A 19,675-nucleotide genomic window follows, 5' to 3' on the forward strand; every position below is an offset into this window, starting at 1 on the left:
AAGTGCAAGAGAATAGTCATAATATTATATACCCTATAGAACTTACTAATGGAGACAATAATGACTCAGATAAATTTCATGTACAGCTGCAGAATCAAATAAATAGGGTTTCAGTTAAAAAATATGGTATTTTTATTAAGAGATTTTAATGCCCAGACCAATAGACATAGGGATAGATGGTATCCAAGCCTAGGTAGATTTCGTGCAGAAAAAGATGACTGTAATGGATATAAACAACTGCAATTTTGCAGGTATAATAATCTAGTTATAGCAAACAAAGTTTTTGCTCATGAACTAGTACATATGATAACATAGTGTTAAAATTTTTACAAGACAGCTAACCATTTTCATAATGTTGCTGTAAGCCTGCGACTGGCAGGATCGATGCAAGGCACAAGGGTTACAAAAGTGCTGTTAGTAATGTTGAAAGAACAGATCACCAAATAGTAGCTTTTAAGGATAATTTAGAGCTGAAAATTCCTTTTCGTAACTAGCTACCGGGATGTTATGACGTTGGAAGATTCAAGAATGAGACATTGAAAGAACATTTTCAGGAACAGTTGAATGCTAAACGGGAAAGTTTAAAATTTGACAATTTGGAAGATGGATATGATAATTTTCGCAAAATAGTTTATGAAGTCGCTGATGGTATTTTAAGGAAGAAAGGTAGGAACGCAGCTAGGAATGTTCGTGAAGATGCCTTATGTTTATCAGAAAGGAAGAGGGACCTGTAAAAGCATTATCTGAGTGAAAATAATATGAAATAAGTTTACATGAAAATAAAAAATCATATAAGTTTATATGAAAATATTTAGTATGAAAATAAGAGGAATTTAGAAAAAAAAGAAAGCATAAGAATGTGAATTAATGTGTGAAGTCGAGGTCATGGATAGAATTACGGTAGATCTAGAAGATGCAGCCAGATGGCGCGATTGTAAAATATCGTAGAGGCATATAAGTAAATTTAGAGGAAATGATCAATCTGAGTTTGTCTTAGTTAAACATTGGAATGGGGCCACGATTAATGAGAGGGAAAGAGTAAGAAGAATGGAAAAAACCTTTTGAGAATGAAATAAACCATGATAGGGTTACAGGTAAAGATACAAACCAAAGGGAAAAAGTTTATAAAACTTAGAATGTGAATGAATATTTATTTTGTGAGGAAGCATTAGTGATTCATTTAACAAACTTGAAAATTAACAAACTTAAAATTTTCTTTCTTCTAATCCCTTAAATTTTCATATTTTGTTACTTAGCCTTTAACACTTTTTTTCAAAATTTTAAAGCTCTTATCACAATTTTAATAACATTAAAAAAACATTTTCTTCCTTTTAATAAGCTTAAGTTGCTAAAGTATTAAAAGTAAATCCTCTGTGTTTCAAGAATCACTGTTTATTCAAACTTTCAGATTTATTACGTTAATTTTTGAAAACAAAAGACTTTACAATAAAGAATATTAACGAATTCCAATTTATTGTTCTTTCTAACAACCTTAAGTTTCAGTTTTCAAAACCTAAGCCATGAACACTTCAAGAACGTAAGTTTTTTTTCAAATTCCACAACTTGAAAAACACATACCTTGACATACAGGACGTGGACCAGAACATAAAGTTTTACTTCGGCATCGATTTTTTTGAAATTATTGAGAAAGAGCCATTGCATAAAACTTGAAACTGTCGTTACTTTAGGACTTTCGCAGATAAGCCTTTTCAGTTGCCTGACAATAGCAATTTCAACATTCTGTAAATAAAGCTAATTAGTGTGAAATTTGTCTCTCTCTTCTTGTCTTTCTGTTATAAACAGGTCAACCAAGGATTGAGTTTTTTTAGGATTATTTGCATTTTCTCTGATTTTGGTTCAAACAAACCACCTCTACCCAAAAAAAACTGTAGAATGGTGTCACAGAATATATTTGTACCCAACGTATATACGTACATCCATATACACGAGTATAAATAACCAGAGCAGTAAACTCTGCCTGGTTTGTAGTTCTCAGCACACGGAAGTTTTGTACATATGTGGTTCTTGTTGTAACTCATCTTCTAACCGCTTGAAACTTTTTTCCTTGAAAACTTTTTCCCTACATTTTTCATAGTTTTCTAATGCCGCTTGATTATTTTGTTACAAAATTGAGCCTTTTTCGATTCGTTGTGATTTTTACTCGTTGTGAGTCGTCTTTGTATAGGAATTGCTGTAATGCTCGGTTTCGATTGTCTTTTAACCGTACATTTTGTTTTGCTGCATTTTAGTTCATTATAGCCTCAGACATTTTTGCCGTGCCTTTTGTTGAAACTGTTTGGATTACAAGATTAGTTTGATTTGTCAAATTAATTCTTCATCTTGAAAAGTTTCACATGACGTAGTGACATTGATTTCTCTTTAACACTAGACTTGGTCTTGCAACACTTTCATTTATCTTGCTGTCATTTTTTCCATGCCTTTTGCTTTAGTTGTTAGGAACCATTTGCTTTCATTTGCAATTTCGCATCCGTCTGCTTTTTATTCGATCAATAATGCTTGTTGTCACACATCTTTTAACCGTAGAGTTAAATTAACATTTCCTTTCAAAAAAAGGCATTTAAATTTCTTGCCCTTTTCCGAGATTCTAACTAATCAAAGTTTTAATAATTCTCGGATGTCCATAGTAGTTATCATATCTCTAATAATTCTTCTGCCACCCAAGCCCCTGAAAGGAAAATCACCAGTTTATTCTACTTGTTTGACTATTTCTTTGTACCTCCTTGTCATCAAATGAAAACTTTAGCTGAGATCTCAAAGACGTCATTTATCTGCTCTCACTGTCGATCCTTATTTCATTTCATATTTCTATAAAAAAACGAAAAGTTAACCCTTTATTTCTTTGCTTTAGTTCTTCCCCTTTGGTGTGTCAACCTTTCTATTAACCTGAGTCTAAGGTCCCGTCGTCCATACCAGTTGCCAATTTTGAGCCTTTCAATGCTCATTCCACACCAATCCTTCAATCCGTCTACCCTCAAGCTAATCCACCAAATTTTATACCCACCTCTTCCCAGCTTCAAACCATTAACTAAAAAAGATTGATTCTACTTTTTAGGGGTAAAAAACTAGTAAAACCTTCACAGATTACCTGAGAGTATTCAAATAAAAGATATAGTTTCTGCTCTTTAACAAATGCACATTTTACAAAAGAGGAAAATTTTACCCGCAACTATTTCAATTTACCTAAGCTTTAAAAAGTGACTCATCCCCTCCAACTTTATCAAACGACTTAGTAGCATGTCGATCGTGGTTGGTGAGCATAAAAATAGGTGACATAAAATTTGTTCACTCAGGCAGAAAGGATGGGGCACATAGACGGGGAGTAGGGCTCATGATGCATAAGAAGCTGCCAAGTCTTGTTTAGGCTGGGAAGATACTAATAATATAATACTAATTGCTCATTTTATGACTAAGAAGTTCAAGGTATCAGTTACAGTAGTATATGCCCTATTGGAACCAGTTGATGGAGATACTAGCTACTCAGATGAATTTTACGAACAGTTACATCAGCAAATAGACAGGGTACGAGGTTGAAATATGGCGTTTTTGCTTGGAGATTTTAACGCCCCGGTTAGTAGAAATTGGGATAGGTGTGTATCCTAGCCTAGCTAAATTTGTTGTAGGAAAAGAAAACAATAATGGCTATTCACTTTTGTAACTTTGTCGGTATAACAACCTAGTTGTAACCAACACGGATTTTGGTCATAAAATGGCCAATAAGTTGACATGGTATTCACGTGATGGTAAGACAGCAAAACTCATTGATTATGTTATTGTAAACCGAAGACTAGCAGGATCAATACAAGATACTAGGGTTAATAGGAGTGCTGTTATTGGTGTTAATAGTAAAGATCACCGTCTATTAGTGTCTAAGGTCAATTTAAAGCTGGAATTTCGTAAGGGTAACTACCTCCGGAAACTTATGATGTTGGTAGACTCCAGGATGAAAATTTGAAAAAACTTTTCAGGAACAGCTGAATACAAACCATCCACGAGGAAAATTCAAACTTTTCTAAACAACTTTACCTGGAGATCACCACTACTCAAGAATTCGTTCATAATGCCATCTGTTTTCCTCTGAATTTCGTCTTCGGTACGATCGGGCTTGCCTTTTATATCTGATTTAGCTTGGAAAGGTACGTGTTCAGTTGTTGGATCTGCAGCACCCTGTTGCGATAGTGAGCTTTTCCTGGAAGCCTTCTTTCTCCAAGACTGTGTAAAGATACGAGTTGCTTGAACAGTCTTTTGGAGTTTGGTTGGAACAACTCTGTAGCCAAATGGACGACTGGAATAAACCACTGATTACAAAATGCACAGTGCAACGCTTCCAGAATGATTTCAATGATTTTAAATTCTCTTATTACAAATATAGCGTGTTCACCATCCATGCTTATAGTGTGAAAAATTCCACCTTTTTAGGAGACTGGACAAAGTCAATTGCTTTTTTGATGTCTAACCAATCGACTACTGACATAATGTGAAATGTTTTTCATAGAAATTTATCAAAAGGAACCAAAAATAATTTTTAAACAAACAGTGATTGTTTAATATTGCAATTTTGTGTAGGGACTATATATTAAAAAGAATGATTTACATGCTATTACTTATTTTAAAAAATCTTTCAACATATTCTTTCGGTGTGAGTTTCGGTGTTTGAGGAGCTAGAGCTCCAAGGCAGTACTCTAACCCGACAGATTGATAACTTATGCACGGTCATCGTTCAAACAGTTTAAAATCAGCCTATCTTTCACTATAGAAGTTGGTGGAGATGGAGGTAGATGAAGGGGTCGCGGATTCACTTTTCGATTTAGTTTTACATATTGAAGAATATTTTATGTTTACAATTCAGACGAGATAATACCCGTCTACCTTCTATGGGAAACAGGTAACGGAATAGAACTTTTTAGAGTTGGGCTTTTATTTGTTTTTTTTTTCAAACAAGTCCGCAGCTTGGGTAAGATATCTCAAAAAATTAAATGTATCATGAGTCCTTATGGACCAAATTCGCGGCTTTAAGTCTGAAAAGAAAGTTTACAACATCCAGTAAGACGAGTGAACCTTACTGAAGTCAAATTTTGGTTTTAAAGAACAGGTTACAGTGTTAACAAGAAAACAATTAAATGTAGCGTAGGTGAGTCTAATAAAGGGATATGGCATAACAAAGGAGCAAAAATAAAATGCAAGTTAAAACAGATAGCAATATAAGAATTATCAATGCATGAAACGTAAAAAAATTTTAGGGGCCTATTTATTTCAGGAGTGTAATAAGAGCTGTAAGTACTTTATCACGTACTCTGTGTCTACAGGTCAACGTTAGTGCGTTGGGTCTAACCAAAAGCAAAGAATAAGCAATTGCATAAATAAGAAAGTTCAAACTTGGTTTGTTCACACGATACCCATAAAGTCAATACCTGAAGCTTTTCGAATACCCGAAGTCTAGTTACTGTCCAAGCTACACTTAGCAGTAATCACACTGAAAAGACTATTTAATAATTATGGTGAAATTCCACCGATTACTTTGAAATTTAATTAATTATTTTGATTGTCATCCTAGATTCTACCTGTCATTAGCTCAGCAATGTTACTGCCTAACATCACGGCCCAACAATTCTTAACTGGAATTCATATATTTAGCCTAGGCTTTATATCTTTATTACATGGAACAAACTGTTTAAGAAATTTGTGACAATCACACTAAGAATTAAACGAAGACTTTATAGAACAGGTTATAGTGCTAACTAGAAAACAATTCAAGGTAGCGTAGTTGAGTCTAATAAAGGGATATGCTTAAAAAAAAGCAAAAATAAGAAACAAGTTAAAACAGATAGCAACGTAAGAATTATCAATGCATGAAACGTAAAAAATTTGTAGGGTCCTATTTATTTCAAGAGTGTAATTAGAACTACCAGTACTTTATCACGTATTTCATGTCTACTGGTCAACGCTAGTGTGTTGGGTCTAACCGAAAGCGAAAAATAAACAATTGCATAAATAAGAAAGTTGAAACTTGGTTTGTTCACCTGATTGATATACTCAATACCCAAAGCTTTGTCTAGTTACTGTCCAAGCTGCATTTAGCAGCAATCGCACTGGAAAGACTATTGAATAATTATTGTGAATTTCCACCCATTACTTTGAAATTTAATTAATTATTTTAATTGTCACCCTTGATTCTACCTGTCATTAGCTCGGCAATGCCACTGCCTCACATCACGGCCCAAAACTTCTTAACTGAAATCCATATGTTTAGCCTAGTCTTTATATCTTTATTACATAGAACTAACTTTTTAAGAAATTTGTGACCCTCTTACTAAGAATTAATTATTTCATTTTATGTGTTAAAGCCCGGAGAGAAGTCCTTACTAGGAATAGAGTAATGAGCTTACGGTGGTCCGAGTCTAATATTAGTTGCACTTGGACGGGATAAAAAAGAACCTTCATCATTTAATAGTGCTGAGTATCTTCCACCACCTGTTTGTACTGCCATTGGAGTCAGGCTAGCCCCTTTACTCCAGGCTTTTGTTGGCCCCAGTTTCATTTCTCCTGGCTCTCTGGTCTAAAAAGAGAAGCACCAATTTTGCAGTAGAATAATACGGCAAGAATCTCAGGAAAAAATATAATGGACCATTCTACAATTATTTTGGTTGGAATGACTATCACTGAACTTATTTAGCAATGAAGAGGAGAAAAACTAATCATCTTCAAGAAGAAGAAAAACAAATTATAAATTTCACTCAAGTTTCATATGCAGCCTATTCGTTATCACAATAAAAACACAGGCACCACAATATCACAAGCTAAGTAGAAGAAATTTGGTAAAATACATGTTTTCTTCTGATCTAGATACTTCTTGTAGAAGCTGTCGTAGAAATTTCGAAAGAAACTTCGGAAATTATAATTTCTAGTGCTCTTTTTAAGAGTCAAGTGTTTGCCCTCCCGCCCTTCATTTCCCTAAACATAACCTATCAAAATTTTGAAATAAGCATTTTGTTCAGCATATTTGAAATAGTCTCTTTGAGAATGTCACCCCCCAGCCCTCAGGGCAAGAACTAAAGTTATTGTACTTGCCCATTATCAGCAAATCAGACTCTTATGAAAAGGGAAATCGTAACTTCGGAGATCATGTCTTTTGGAGGGGGCTAATTCAACGAGAAATCAGAAGTTCTAACGCCCTTTTCCAGAGTCAAAAGTGATCGGTGGGCAACTAGCCTGGTGGTGAGGATCGCAAGTTATTCCCCGTGGCATTTCAGTTTTTTTTATAAAAGGAATGGTCTTATAAGCTGTGGAAGAGGCTTATTTTATTGCAAACTTGAAAGTTCGAGTTCCTTTTGAAAGAGTCAAAAGTGACCGGAAGGCAAGTAGGCCCTCCCCCTTTACCCTCCTTTCCCCAAATACATCCGATCAAATTTTTCAGATTAACGTGTCATTCAAAATGGCTTAAATATCATACAATAATGCTTCCAGGGTTAACCCCCCCCTCCTCAAACTCAGGGAGAAGGGTTGCAAGTTATGGCTTGGGGCAAATTAGGACTTTATGGATTGGTTGGTCATATACTTCGGAGGGGGCTCAATTTTATTGGAATTTGAAGTCCTAGTGCACTATTTAAGAGCTGAAATTGTTCGGAGGGCAAGTGACTACTTGCAATACCTGCAAGTACACCACCTCAATACCTGCGGAGCATACGTACCTTACCTGAATACAAATGGAAGACCATAATACAACAGAAGATGTCCAGTGTGAGAGGCAAGCTTTCTCAGCCACTTTTCTTTTCAGTAAGTACTGACACATTGTTCAACCTTGAAGAAAACAGCTCTGAATGTATCAAGATCCTTTAAGAACCATCCAAGAGGATGTAATTCACAGCAACACCCAAATACAACACACTTTTAGACATGAAAGATATTCAAAATTTTTTTTCAAAACATGCAATCTGCTTTAATAAAGAGTGGATTTTTCAAAGGAACTGACAGTAAGTACTCACATCCTCTCAGTAAGTACTGACACCCTAAGAAAACTTGAACAAAACAGCCATGGATGCATCGAGATCCTTTGAGAACCATCCAAAAAGATATAATTCACAGCAACACCCAATTACAACGCACTATTAGACATGAAAGGTATTCCCTTAATTTCATCCCAAAATATGCAATCTGCTTTAATAGTGAACTGTTCAAAGAAAACATAGTTTAAAAGGTGATTTCTCAAATGAATAGACTGAATATCTTTTCTAAGCTAATCTCATACACAGGAATTCATTTTTGGGAGGACAGATAATTATTGAAGAGAAAAAATTTATTCAGTTAAATTTTGGCAGCCTCTTGACCTAGGCAGCGTAATTGTACTTCCTTAGAAATTAGCAATATTGCTTCAATGTATCATTTCTTTTTAGAACACTTCGTATAAAGAATGTTATTGACCCTTCGAAGGGGGTTTTATTCGACTGTAAATCGAAAGTCCTAGTGCCATTTTTAAGCACTATCAGGTCTTTTCGAAGCTCTAGCTATTGAACTAACTAGCTACCTTACTATTGGGGAAGAGTACAACCAAGTGTCTGATCCTGGGTATGCAAAAAGATTAACGATATTAAGGTGACATTTTCATGGAATAGGGTGGTGGATGGGGGGGGGGTTGATGATGAAGCAAACCTACACATTAGGTGCATCTAGCTTGTAAAAAGAGCGTATCTGAAATATAATATTTACAAAAATTTTGGTGAAGCCATAATGCTGCTCTGTTCTAATTCTGTTTGTGCTAATTTCTATTCATTTTAGGATGGACTCGGCTGTAATTATAATTTTCTATTTATTTACCTCTATTTTATTTATTCTATAATTTTCTATTTTAAAGTTTCTATTTTATTAATTTTTAGGTTTCATTTAGTTATTGATAATGATTTCTTTTCATTTTAAGCTTGAATTACTATTTGGCTCTATTTTCCCGTCTTTGTCTGAATTATATTTTAACATTTTGCCGAACAAATTTTGTACATTTTTGAATTAGAACTACGTTTCCCGGGCAACGTGAAGTATTGCGGCAACCTTTGTCCAAATTCGCCAATTAAAGTGTTGCAAGAGCAACACTTTGGTTTTGTTTCTTCGCTATTGATCAGTAATCATATGATCAACGGCTATTCCTCAGCGTTGAAAAAAATGAAAACAAAATAATATTGAAAGAAGGGACTAAATTTACTTTGCAGCCAGTGGAACCTTATCCTTTTCAATCGTGACAGTTGACAACTCGGAACATTATCTTAAATAATCTAGTTGGTATTATAAAGCTATCCCTAACTTTTCAGGATCAAAATACCATAGATAACATTATATTAATTATTACGAAACTATCTCATTGTTTTATAATCCCGTTTGTGCTTGCTTCTTCACTATCGATTAAATGATGAAGTTGTCAGCTTATCGAAGTTTTTACAACGGTATGTTCAAACAAAACGCAATCAGTTATCACATGACCACAAGCTATTCCTCAGCGGTGAAAAAACAACAACTAAAAAATAATATCAAAAGAAGGGACTAAATTGACTTTGCAGCCAGTCGAACTTTATCCTTTTCAATCGTAGACAGATTCAAAGAGATCAATTACAATGTGCACCACTCTTCACAAATTTTTAGCCCAAAGGGAATAGACTCCTACTTACAAGTCCCTCTCCCGTGATAGACATCAAGTTCACCGCAAACAAATAAATGGGTACACCAACTAGCAAAAGTTGCAAACCCTTCATTGCTGAAGATGATTTTAGCCCAACAGCCAATTATTACTTGCAAGTCCCCTACATGTCTTACCACAGAAACCAAATTGGTTTTACCATCAAATACACTGGAAACAAATAATAGATACACACACTAGAAAAAGTTGCTAACCCCTCATTGCCGAATGTGATTATTACCTAACAGCCAACTGTTGCTTACAATTCCTCTATATGTCTCACAATATGTATCGGCCAAGATTTCGTTTCAGTGTGTACTATACTACTGAAGTTGTCAACCCCTTGAAACTTTCAAACTGGTACAACTCATGAAGGAATTTTTGTACCAAAAAATGGATGTCATATACTTTGATCTGCTCATCAAGAGCTATCGATTGCTGTCAAAAAAAATTTTTCTGTCTTAGTTCAAAACTTGATTTTTTTTGCCGTAGGCCAACTTTCTAACGTCACCACTTAGAAATGAGCAAAAGATAAATTCCAATTTCTTTAGCATTGAGAGAACTTTTAAAGTTTGTTAGGCACATCTAATACCATTTCGCTACCGCAATTCCAAGTCCAAAAAACCGAATGATAAACTCAGCTAAAATCACGAACTGAAATAGGTAGAAACAATAGATGGCAGCACTTCCAAACCCGTGGGAAAATGCCACATTTTGGCTTCTGTAAATTTTCTATTTATCAATCAAAGAAGATATATTGGCTGTGGGGCCGGGTAACTGCCTCATATATTTAACATTTATAGATTTTAGTCCATCTTCAATTTGAAAGTGGTGCCTGCCTGCTTGCCTGCTACAACGGAGCGTTCTACTCGAAAGCGGAATCAAAATTGTATAGAATCAAAGGAGAAGCAAAAACCATCCTTTTTAGCCCTAGGCAAGAGTTCTGCGGAGCTTTCCAAAATGTAATGTCAAATTCATAAATCTGGCCTGAGGTCCACACTTTCCGTAAGAACCGCACAGGTTAGACCCTTACCAGTTCCTGGAATTAGCTGAGATCGGCGGAATAGGGAAAAAAACGGACAAAACCAAAGTGTTGCTTTCGCAACACAATTAGAAAAGAACACAACAGTCCTAGATTTAGGAATCCAAATTATGAATTTATGGTTTTAGTCGTAATGCCTACACTAGTCTTAAATATAAGTTATTTAAATGCACTCAGTTTAAGAATGACCCAAGACAGATTATTGTTTGATTCAAGACAGACACAAGTGAAGAAAAATAAAAGCAAAAGCTTACCATTCTTTGAAGAGGGTGGTAAGAAGACCTTGGTCTTCTCTTGGTAAGGTGATCTTGGCCATTAAGCAAGCCTTTCTTCCCATAGTACGATTGCAATCCTCCGTCGTAAAGAAATTGAAATAAATCAGGCTCCGCCGTCCCTTTAAATTGAAAAAAAGAATAATTATTAAACATTAATTCGAGATATAAAAAAAAGAATTAAAGGGGCAGATTAAGATTAAATTAATCGTATCCTTAGATCTTAAGCCTAACTTTAATATCTTTGTTCACTTTATATCTAACTAAATTTTCTATTTTACAATTTAAATTATTTTACTGGTTTATTTCAAATTATTTATTTTCTACTTCAATCAATCAATCAATTTATTGATACTAAAAGAAAAAACTATTACAAAAGTAAAGTGGTTACTAGGCCCAAGAAGCTTTGTTTGTAATGGACCACAGAGAACAAGAATAAAACACTATTATAAAATATATACAAGAAAAAACAACACTGACACAAGAGAAGAACATTGAATAGATAGGATATTTAACAGATAGAAGATTTAAAAGGAGATTTAACATATAGCTGAAAATGATTTTAAAAGAAGAGAAGAGACATACAAATTAGGAAAGGATTAATAAAGAGAGAAAAAATTATTGAATTGGAAAGACCCGACGAAATAATGCCTTTGCAGAAAGAAAAAGAGGACATCCGATGGGAAGGAGATCCAAAATAGAATTGATTGATATACTGGAAACCTCTGGGCCGCTGTAGAAGATCGTTTTGGTAAAATAAATCGTCGAGAAGAATTACATAAAGAAGAAAAGTACCTGCCTGAGCCTGTCCGTGAGAAAAACTGCTGTAGGGGCGGTGGGAGAGTACCTAGAAAAGCAGAATTTGCAAAATAAAGAGTACTTTTACCTATAATATGATCCAGCGGAGCTATTCCAGTATCATTATAAAGATCAGAGGAAGGGTAAAGCCGAGGGAGAAGAAAAGTAGCCTCCATTGCCCTATTTTGGGCTCTCTGAAGTGAGCGGAGAAGAGATTTATTAGTATTACCCCAGGCTGAGCAGCAAAAAAAAGGTAAGGATAAATAAAAGCATAATAAAGAAAAACCATAATATCAGGTGGAAGAAATGAGTTAATCCGGTGCAACATTGAAGACTGGTGGAAGATTAAGGAACGGGTGTAAGTTATATGCGGTTTAAAAGAAAGAAAACAGTCAAGATACACACCAGGAAATTTCACCATAGCAGCTTGTGGTATAATATCGTTCCCAAAAGTCAGGGTGATTGCCTCCTGTACGTCTCGCATACGGTTAGGGGTCCTGAAGTTGACATAGGCACTCTTTCGGCTGTTATATGCCATACCAATTGACCAGCACCAATCCTTTACTTTATGAATAAGACCTTGAGCTATAGAAGTGGCAGATGGCAGGTCCACTGCAGCAATGAAAAAGTTACTGCCATCAGCAAAAAGAACAGGGTGAAGATGGGGATGAAGACCATCAACAATATCATTAATGTAAATTAGACACGAAAGTGGTCCAAGCACAGAGCTTTGTGGGACACCTTTCAATACAGGTAAAGTAGAGGAACAAGTACGGTTAACCAAAACATACTGAGATCTCTCTGAGAGGTAGAACCTAAACCATTTTAGTGGGACTCCATGTACTCCAAATAAAGATAGTTTAGACAGAAGAACATTGTGGTCAACCATATCAAAGGCCTTTGAAAAATTGAGAAACAGACCCAAAACACACAAGCCCTTGTCCAGATTAACACGCACAAACTCAGTTGCATCAGAAAGTGCGTGCAAGGTAGAGAATGAGGGACGAAAACTATACTGATGGTTAGTGATGAAAGAATTTCCAACAGTCGAATTAGTACTAAATACAAATGAAAAGAGTCGACGATACTCTACTTTTTCAACAACCTTTGAGATTACGGGAAGAAGAAAAATTGGTCTGTAATTTGAAATTAGAGATGAATTACCTTTTTCATGCAAAGGTACAACAGTACCAACTTTAAATAAATGAAGGAAAATACCAGAAGAAAGAGAGAGGTTAGTTATGTGTGAGATGGGATGAGAAACAAACTGACTGATTTTTGATTTTTTACTTTTTTTACTTGATTTTTACTCTTTTTTTCATTGCAATAGTTAATTGTCTACAATCAAAATTGAACAGAATAACGATGCTTATTTCTACGACTACAAGCAACCCGTACACTTTGTTTTTTTTACCATAGTTAATTATATCGGATCATAATGCTTATTTCTATGACTATATGTTACTCACACTCTTTCATCTTTACAATAGTTAATTGTATAGAGTCAAAATTGGACAGAATTCTGATGCTTATCTCTACGAATTAAAAGCTACCCATACAATTTGTTTTTTAATATAGTTAATTATATAGAATCACAATGCTTATTTCTTCGACTATATGTTACCCACATTCTTTCTTCATTGCAATAGTTAATTGTATACAATCAAAATTGAACGGAATAACGATGCTTATTTCTATGACTATGAACAAACCCATAGACTTTGTTTTTTTTACCATAGTTAATTATATAGAATCACAATGCTTATTTCTACGACTATATGTTACTCACGCTCTTTTATCTTTACAATAGTTAATTGTATAGAATCAAAATTGGACAGAATTATGATGCTTATCTCTACGAATACAAGCTACCCATGCAATTTTTTTTAATATAGTTAATTATATAGAATCACAATGCTCATTTCTTCGACTATATGTTACTGACACTTTTTCTTCATTACAATAGTTAATTGTATAGTAAGTAAGTATGACGGTACTAAACCTTTATGGTCCAAACCGGCTGTGCTGATCTCCGTTCATGTCCCTTAAGCCAGGAAGTGCAATGGGGGGCTGGGGGTCAACCATCCTGTGCTTTCACACACCCTTCCTGCTTACCTTCACCAGATTGTTCCAGGTGCCCATTGAGAGCTGGGTTGAATCTGGCTGAGCTTACAGAGTCACGTCACTGACCCCCGTCCCAAACTAAATAACTGGCCAAAACTGGACCAATTGAACCCATGACCCTTGGACAAAGAATTCCAACACCAGCGCACCAACCACTCAGCCAGGGTGGCTATTATAGCTGTCCTGGCTGAGTGGATACAATCAGTTAATTGTATACAATCAAAATTGACAAGAATCACAATACTTTTTTTACGACTACATGTCACCCACACTCTTTCTTCTTTACAATGGTTCTTTGCATAGAATAAAAATTGAACAGAATAACGATGCTTATTTCTAGTCTACAGGCTGCCCATACTCTTTGTTTGTTACAATAGTTAGTTGTATAAAATCAAAACGATTTATAATCACAATGCTTCTTTCTATGACTATATGTTACTTACACTCTTTCTTACTTACAATAGTTAATTGCGTAGAATCAAAATTGAAGAGAGTCACATTGCTTAATTCTACGACTATAAGCTACTTATACACTTTCTTTTTTACCATAGTTAATTGTATAGAATCAAAATTCTATAAAATCACAATGCTTAAGTTATCCACACTGTTTGTTCTTTACCATGAAAGTTCTTAAGCCGAGCTGGCCAGCCATGACAAACAAAAACAAAGAGATATAAATGAAAAGACAGCAGACAAGACTGCGTCCAGCAGAGTGAAGAGATTAAAGACTAAAACAATGCTTATGTTTCTCATATGTATAAACTAGGCGTCTTCAGCACAAAAGAAACAAAAATGAAAAAAATGAAACTAAATTGAACTAAAAACAAATAAAATCAGCACAAATATTAATAAAATATAATTGTCGTAACCGATCCACGTAGGGAACAGAAGTTATTAGAATTACCTCGCTGAGAGCACCAAAACCAACTAAGTATAATGTGTAAGAATTGAAATGAATTTAATTACTCTGTTGCTAAATAATCCTTTTATAAGCTATTCTTGAGGTAATTCTTGTTGGTCTAGTAAGAAATCTTGTCCCCCTGTTATTATGTAAAATTTTAATCCCTTTATTGACTATTGGTTCGTTTTTAAAAAGGTTATCATAAATTGGGTCAATATTTGAATTTCCCGTATCTCTATTTATGTAATTAGTTCTTATATAGTTTCTATAGCCTCCCTTGGCCACTAAGAAAAACCTCTATCATTGGAAATAGCCGTAGCATCATCAAATTGTACAAAATGTTCAGGATGAAAGAAAATATTTATCAAGATGATTGCTTACTTGTAAGTTTTTTTTCTTTTTTTTTGCGATTCTAAATATTCTTTCTTAAAAAATTGTTTGTGAGTTTTACCAAAATAAAACTTCTCACACGAACAATAAATTTTAAGGACCCCACTTTCTAAATTTCCCCAGATTAAACCCTTCCCCGAATGAGGGAGACTAACTGGTTTATAATAGCTATAAGATATTATATCCTGGCTTAGAATCTGGTACACAAGGACTTGGGATTGAATTTTAATTAAAAAAATTAAATTCTTTAATAACTAATTCATATTTTATATATATTTATACCGTCTTGGCTTACTAGGTTGTGCAGATTGTATTTTATAGATATCTTTAAGTTATTTGTTTCCAAATTTTAGTTTTTAAGTTGTACATTTGGATTAAGGGACATTTCAAGTTAATTTTTCTCGAAAAATTAAGGAAACTGGGAAAAGGGCAGGTAGAAAGTATTGCACCAATATATTGGACCAGTCCAAATCTATTATTATACTTATGTGTTTTTATCAACTTTTGTACGTTTTACTTTTGTACGTTATTTGTGCAGTATGTTTAAACAGCTGACGAAACATCACAACGGTAAGCAATACGGTTATATCATTGAAAAATAATTTGGAGTCCTTTTTAGTGTATTCTCCCATGTGTAAAGATATGACGTACGTCTCTTGTGTTCTACTTACAACTTTTATAAAAACACAGAGGACTGTGCAAAGAAAGAAAATCCTATCTTGCTTTTTATTACGAGTTGCTTTCCACGGTGAAGATGCCAACAACATTTACTTTATTAACGTAAACCTAGACCACCACTAACAAGTCCGTCAACCAACAAAATCCCAAAGATTGCTAAATACTATTTTCAAGAATTTGTCCTTGTCTCGCACTTTTTATTGTTGGCGCTGAAAAATTCAATAGCCCTGTTATTGAAGATAATAGTTTTCAGTTTGGTGTAAATTTTTTAAAACAACTTAAATATAGCTATAAAATACAATCTGCACAACCTAGAATGCCAATACGGTATACAAATAACGAAAAAGAATTAATAATTAAACAACTTCTTTTAAAATTGGAATTCAATTCCAAGCCCTTATGTACTGTATTCTAAGCCAGGATATATTATCTTATAGCTTTATAAACCAACTGATTCTAATCATAGTTCCCCTTAGAAACGCTGCCTATTCCACCTTACAGAAGTTGTCACATCCACGATATAGGCCAATCACTCGGTATATGTTATTTTATTCAAGTAACCCTGTTATTGAAGAAAATAGTTTTCTGTTTGGCGTAAATTTTGAAACAAATAACTTAAAGATAGCTATAAAATACAATCTGCACAACCTAATACGCGACTTAATTATTTAACAACTTTTTTTTTTATGTTCTGAGTCGTACTATGAAATAAATTTCTGAGTCGTAATGAGTCTTTTCTTAGTAGGGGGCCTCTCCGATGCCAGTCATGGGGAAAAATTGCTCAGCGTCGCAAACCACCGAACGTGAGGATCCCTTTCCTTCCTAGAGGGACAACTGTGAAGGTCAGACGATCCAGCTTTATGGGAAATGGCTTCTGCTAAGGATAGAGAGGAGTGTGTACCACGTCTGGGGTAACCGACGGTATGAGACCAAGATTTGCAAATTGCGAGAATAATAATGATGATAATGAAGGTAATGTTGATAATGATGATAATGAAAATAATTTTGTTACCGCGTCCGGGGCAGCCGACGATGATTTATCCGATTTGACGACTCTCCAGTCGGAGAGGACGTCGTGTATCCCCAAAAACATATCTCTCACTAGGAACCCTAAACGTACGCACATTAGCCAAACCAGAGAAAAGAGAAATAGTCCTAAGCGAGATGAACCTTTACCACTGAGACATCGTTGGACTATCTGGGACTCATCTTCCCTCCTCAGGAATAGAAAGAATAAACGAAATCACGTTCATTATGTCTGGAAGAAGTGATGGAGTTCTCGCCAATGTGTTGGTTTCCTACTCTCCAAGCTAGCCAAACAGTCTGTTCTTACCGTCCATCTTGTCTCTGGACGTATAATCACCATTAGTCTGAAAGAATTTATTGCCAACATGACCATAATCCAAGTTTACGCTCCGAACACGTCCATAAGTGACCAAGAAGCCGAAGAATTCTACAGCCAACCCCAAGACACCGTTGACATGGCTTCCAAGAAAGATGTTCTGTTCGTAATTGAGGACTTCAATGCCATCGTCGGACACTCAAATGATGGACTTGAAGACGTTATGGTCAAGGTCAGGCATGGGCGGCAGAGCCACAGGGGTGGCTCTGCCATCATCGACTTTTGTCGGGATAACGAACTTATCATAACGAACACCATATTCAGTCATATAGAACGAAGAAAAGTCACTTGGAGATCCCCTGACGGCCGCACTGAAAACATGATTGATTAAATACTTGTCGGCAAGCGACGGAAATCATTAGTACTGAACACAGTCTCCATAGCCGGTGGCGACTTCGACTCTGACCACGTTCTAGTCATGTCTGAGCTCCGTTTGCGAATTCGGTAGCCCAAACAGCCTAAGGAAAGCCTTCCAAGATATCGTGTCGACCTGCTAAAAACATAGAAACAAGGAACAGGTATAGAATAGCACTCTCAAACAAGTTGTCAAGAATCCAACCAATAGAAGCTCCAACAGAAGAAGAAAATGACCGATTGATCGACGAAAGTACATCCATCATCAGAGAAACTGCTAGTGAAATCCTGGGAATTCAGACCCATTCGGATAAAACCCCATCAGATAAAAAACCTATCCGAAGTTATTGGTATATGTGTGCAGAAGGGCGCCTATGCTAACAAGGTAGATCGACAAAGCAAGGACCAGTACAAGAGGCGGAAGCGCCTAGTAAAAAAGAAATTCCGGCAAGCTCTACGACACTACGTCAATGACAAACGTCTTCAGTGTGAAGAAGCCATTCAAAAAGGTAATAGTCACTTCATGTACAAGAAAGTCCGTGAACTGTCAAAAAAGAAGTCCTTGGCCGCTCCTACACAGTTAGATAAACACTGGCTCCCAATCACGGACTCCGATGGAAGACGAAAACGATGGAAGGATCACTTCAATGGAAAACTGAACCCCACAATAACGTCCCACTTGAACATCTTACTATCTTTCCCACTATAGCAGTACCTAGTAGACCCAAGCCCCCCTCCACTAAGAGATGAAGTACTCTCAACAATAAAATCTCTAAAAATTAATAAAGCCCAGGCCTGGATGGTATTCAGTCAAAACTATTTAAAGCAGGCCCAGAAGAAGTGGTCGATATCTATCACAAATTCATAACAAGTTGCTGGGAAACGGGCCACTTCCCCAGAGCTTGGGCGAAAGCCACCATTGTCCCTATTTTCAAAAAAGTGGAAAAGGGCGGCAGTAACAACTACAGACCAATAAGTTTAACTAGCCAGCCGGTGAAGATCCTTACAAAAATACTCCTTGACCGTCTGAAATCTCTGACAAACCATATCTTAGAGAAATACCAAGCAGGTTTTCAAAAAGACAGCTCTACCATAGACCAGATTTTCTCCACTCGGCAAATGATGGGGGAGTATATGGAGTTTGTGAAAGAGCTGCTACTACTCTTCATTGATTTCAAGCAGGCCTTTGACTTGATATGGCGATATGGATTATGGCACATCCTGCTACACTATTGAGTCCCTGAAAACATAGTAATCCTAATAAAAGACATGTATTCACGTTTCGTTAGCTAAGTTAACACGCCCGAGGGATTGACAGAGGTGTTTCTGACATCGGCGGGCGTTCTTCAAGGTTGCCTCTTGTCACCCCACCTCTTTAACCTATTCCTTAACGCAGTGCTATCATTTACCCAGACTGTTGACGGTGCAGAAATTGGAGGAATGCTTATCGATAAATTAGCACACGCAGATGACATCGAAAAATTCAACATTCAAGAGCATCTACTCAAAGCTGACACCGACGAACTAGTGTCGGCAACCGAGGCCTTTGGGATGGTCGTTAACACAGCCAAAACCAGGGCTATGCAGGTTTCTGGAGACCCTGCTTCATGAAATGTGCAGCCAACAATAAAAGGAGAGCCAGTAGAAAATGTTGACTCCTTCGTCTACCTAGGGAGCCTCCTAACTTCCGATAACAGTTGCTCAAAATCAATCAAACGCAAACTTGGCCTGGCAGGCGCCAGCTTCATGAACCTCTTGCCAATCTGGAAAACCAAGACTTGGGTCAGAAGGGCTCTTCAACTCTCTCATAATCCCAGTTGCTTTATACTCAAGCAAAACTTGGTCGTCAAAGGCTGATGATGAGCGAAGAATCTTCGCATTTGAAATTAAATGCCTTAGACGCATTGCAAGGATTACCTACATTGACCAAGTCTCAAATGAAGACCTTCAAAAACTACTCCGTTGTCCCCGCACCATCATGGATCGGGTCAGAAGCTAGCTACTCGGCTGGCTTAGTCATATCCAGCGAATGTTAGCA

The 19,675-nt window shown here is 36.0% G+C and overlaps 1 protein-coding gene across 1 annotated transcript in view; it reads right to left on the bottom strand.

Annotated features, from left to right (window-relative positions):
- Positions 1–19,675, bottom strand: part of LOC136025490 (eukaryotic translation initiation factor 4 gamma 3-like) — a 34,659-nt gene that overhangs the window by 1,560 nt on the left and 13,424 nt on the right. The window contains exons 3-6 of the mRNA XM_065701521.1: positions 10,973–11,112; positions 6,405–6,574; positions 4,045–4,303; positions 1,579–1,740 (exon numbers count right to left, since the gene is read on the bottom strand). Coding sequence (XP_065557593.1) covers positions 1,579–1,740; positions 4,045–4,303; positions 6,405–6,574; positions 10,973–10,975 — 594 coding nt within the window. The 5' untranslated portion in view covers positions 10,976–11,112. The remainder of the gene's footprint in view (positions 1–1,578; positions 1,741–4,044; positions 4,304–6,404; positions 6,575–10,972; positions 11,113–19,675) is intronic.

This window comes from Artemia franciscana, chromosome 3 (assembly GCF_032884065.1).
Source record: "Artemia franciscana chromosome 3, ASM3288406v1, whole genome shotgun sequence".
Lineage (NCBI taxonomy): Eukaryota > Metazoa > Arthropoda > Branchiopoda > Anostraca > Artemiidae > Artemia > Artemia franciscana.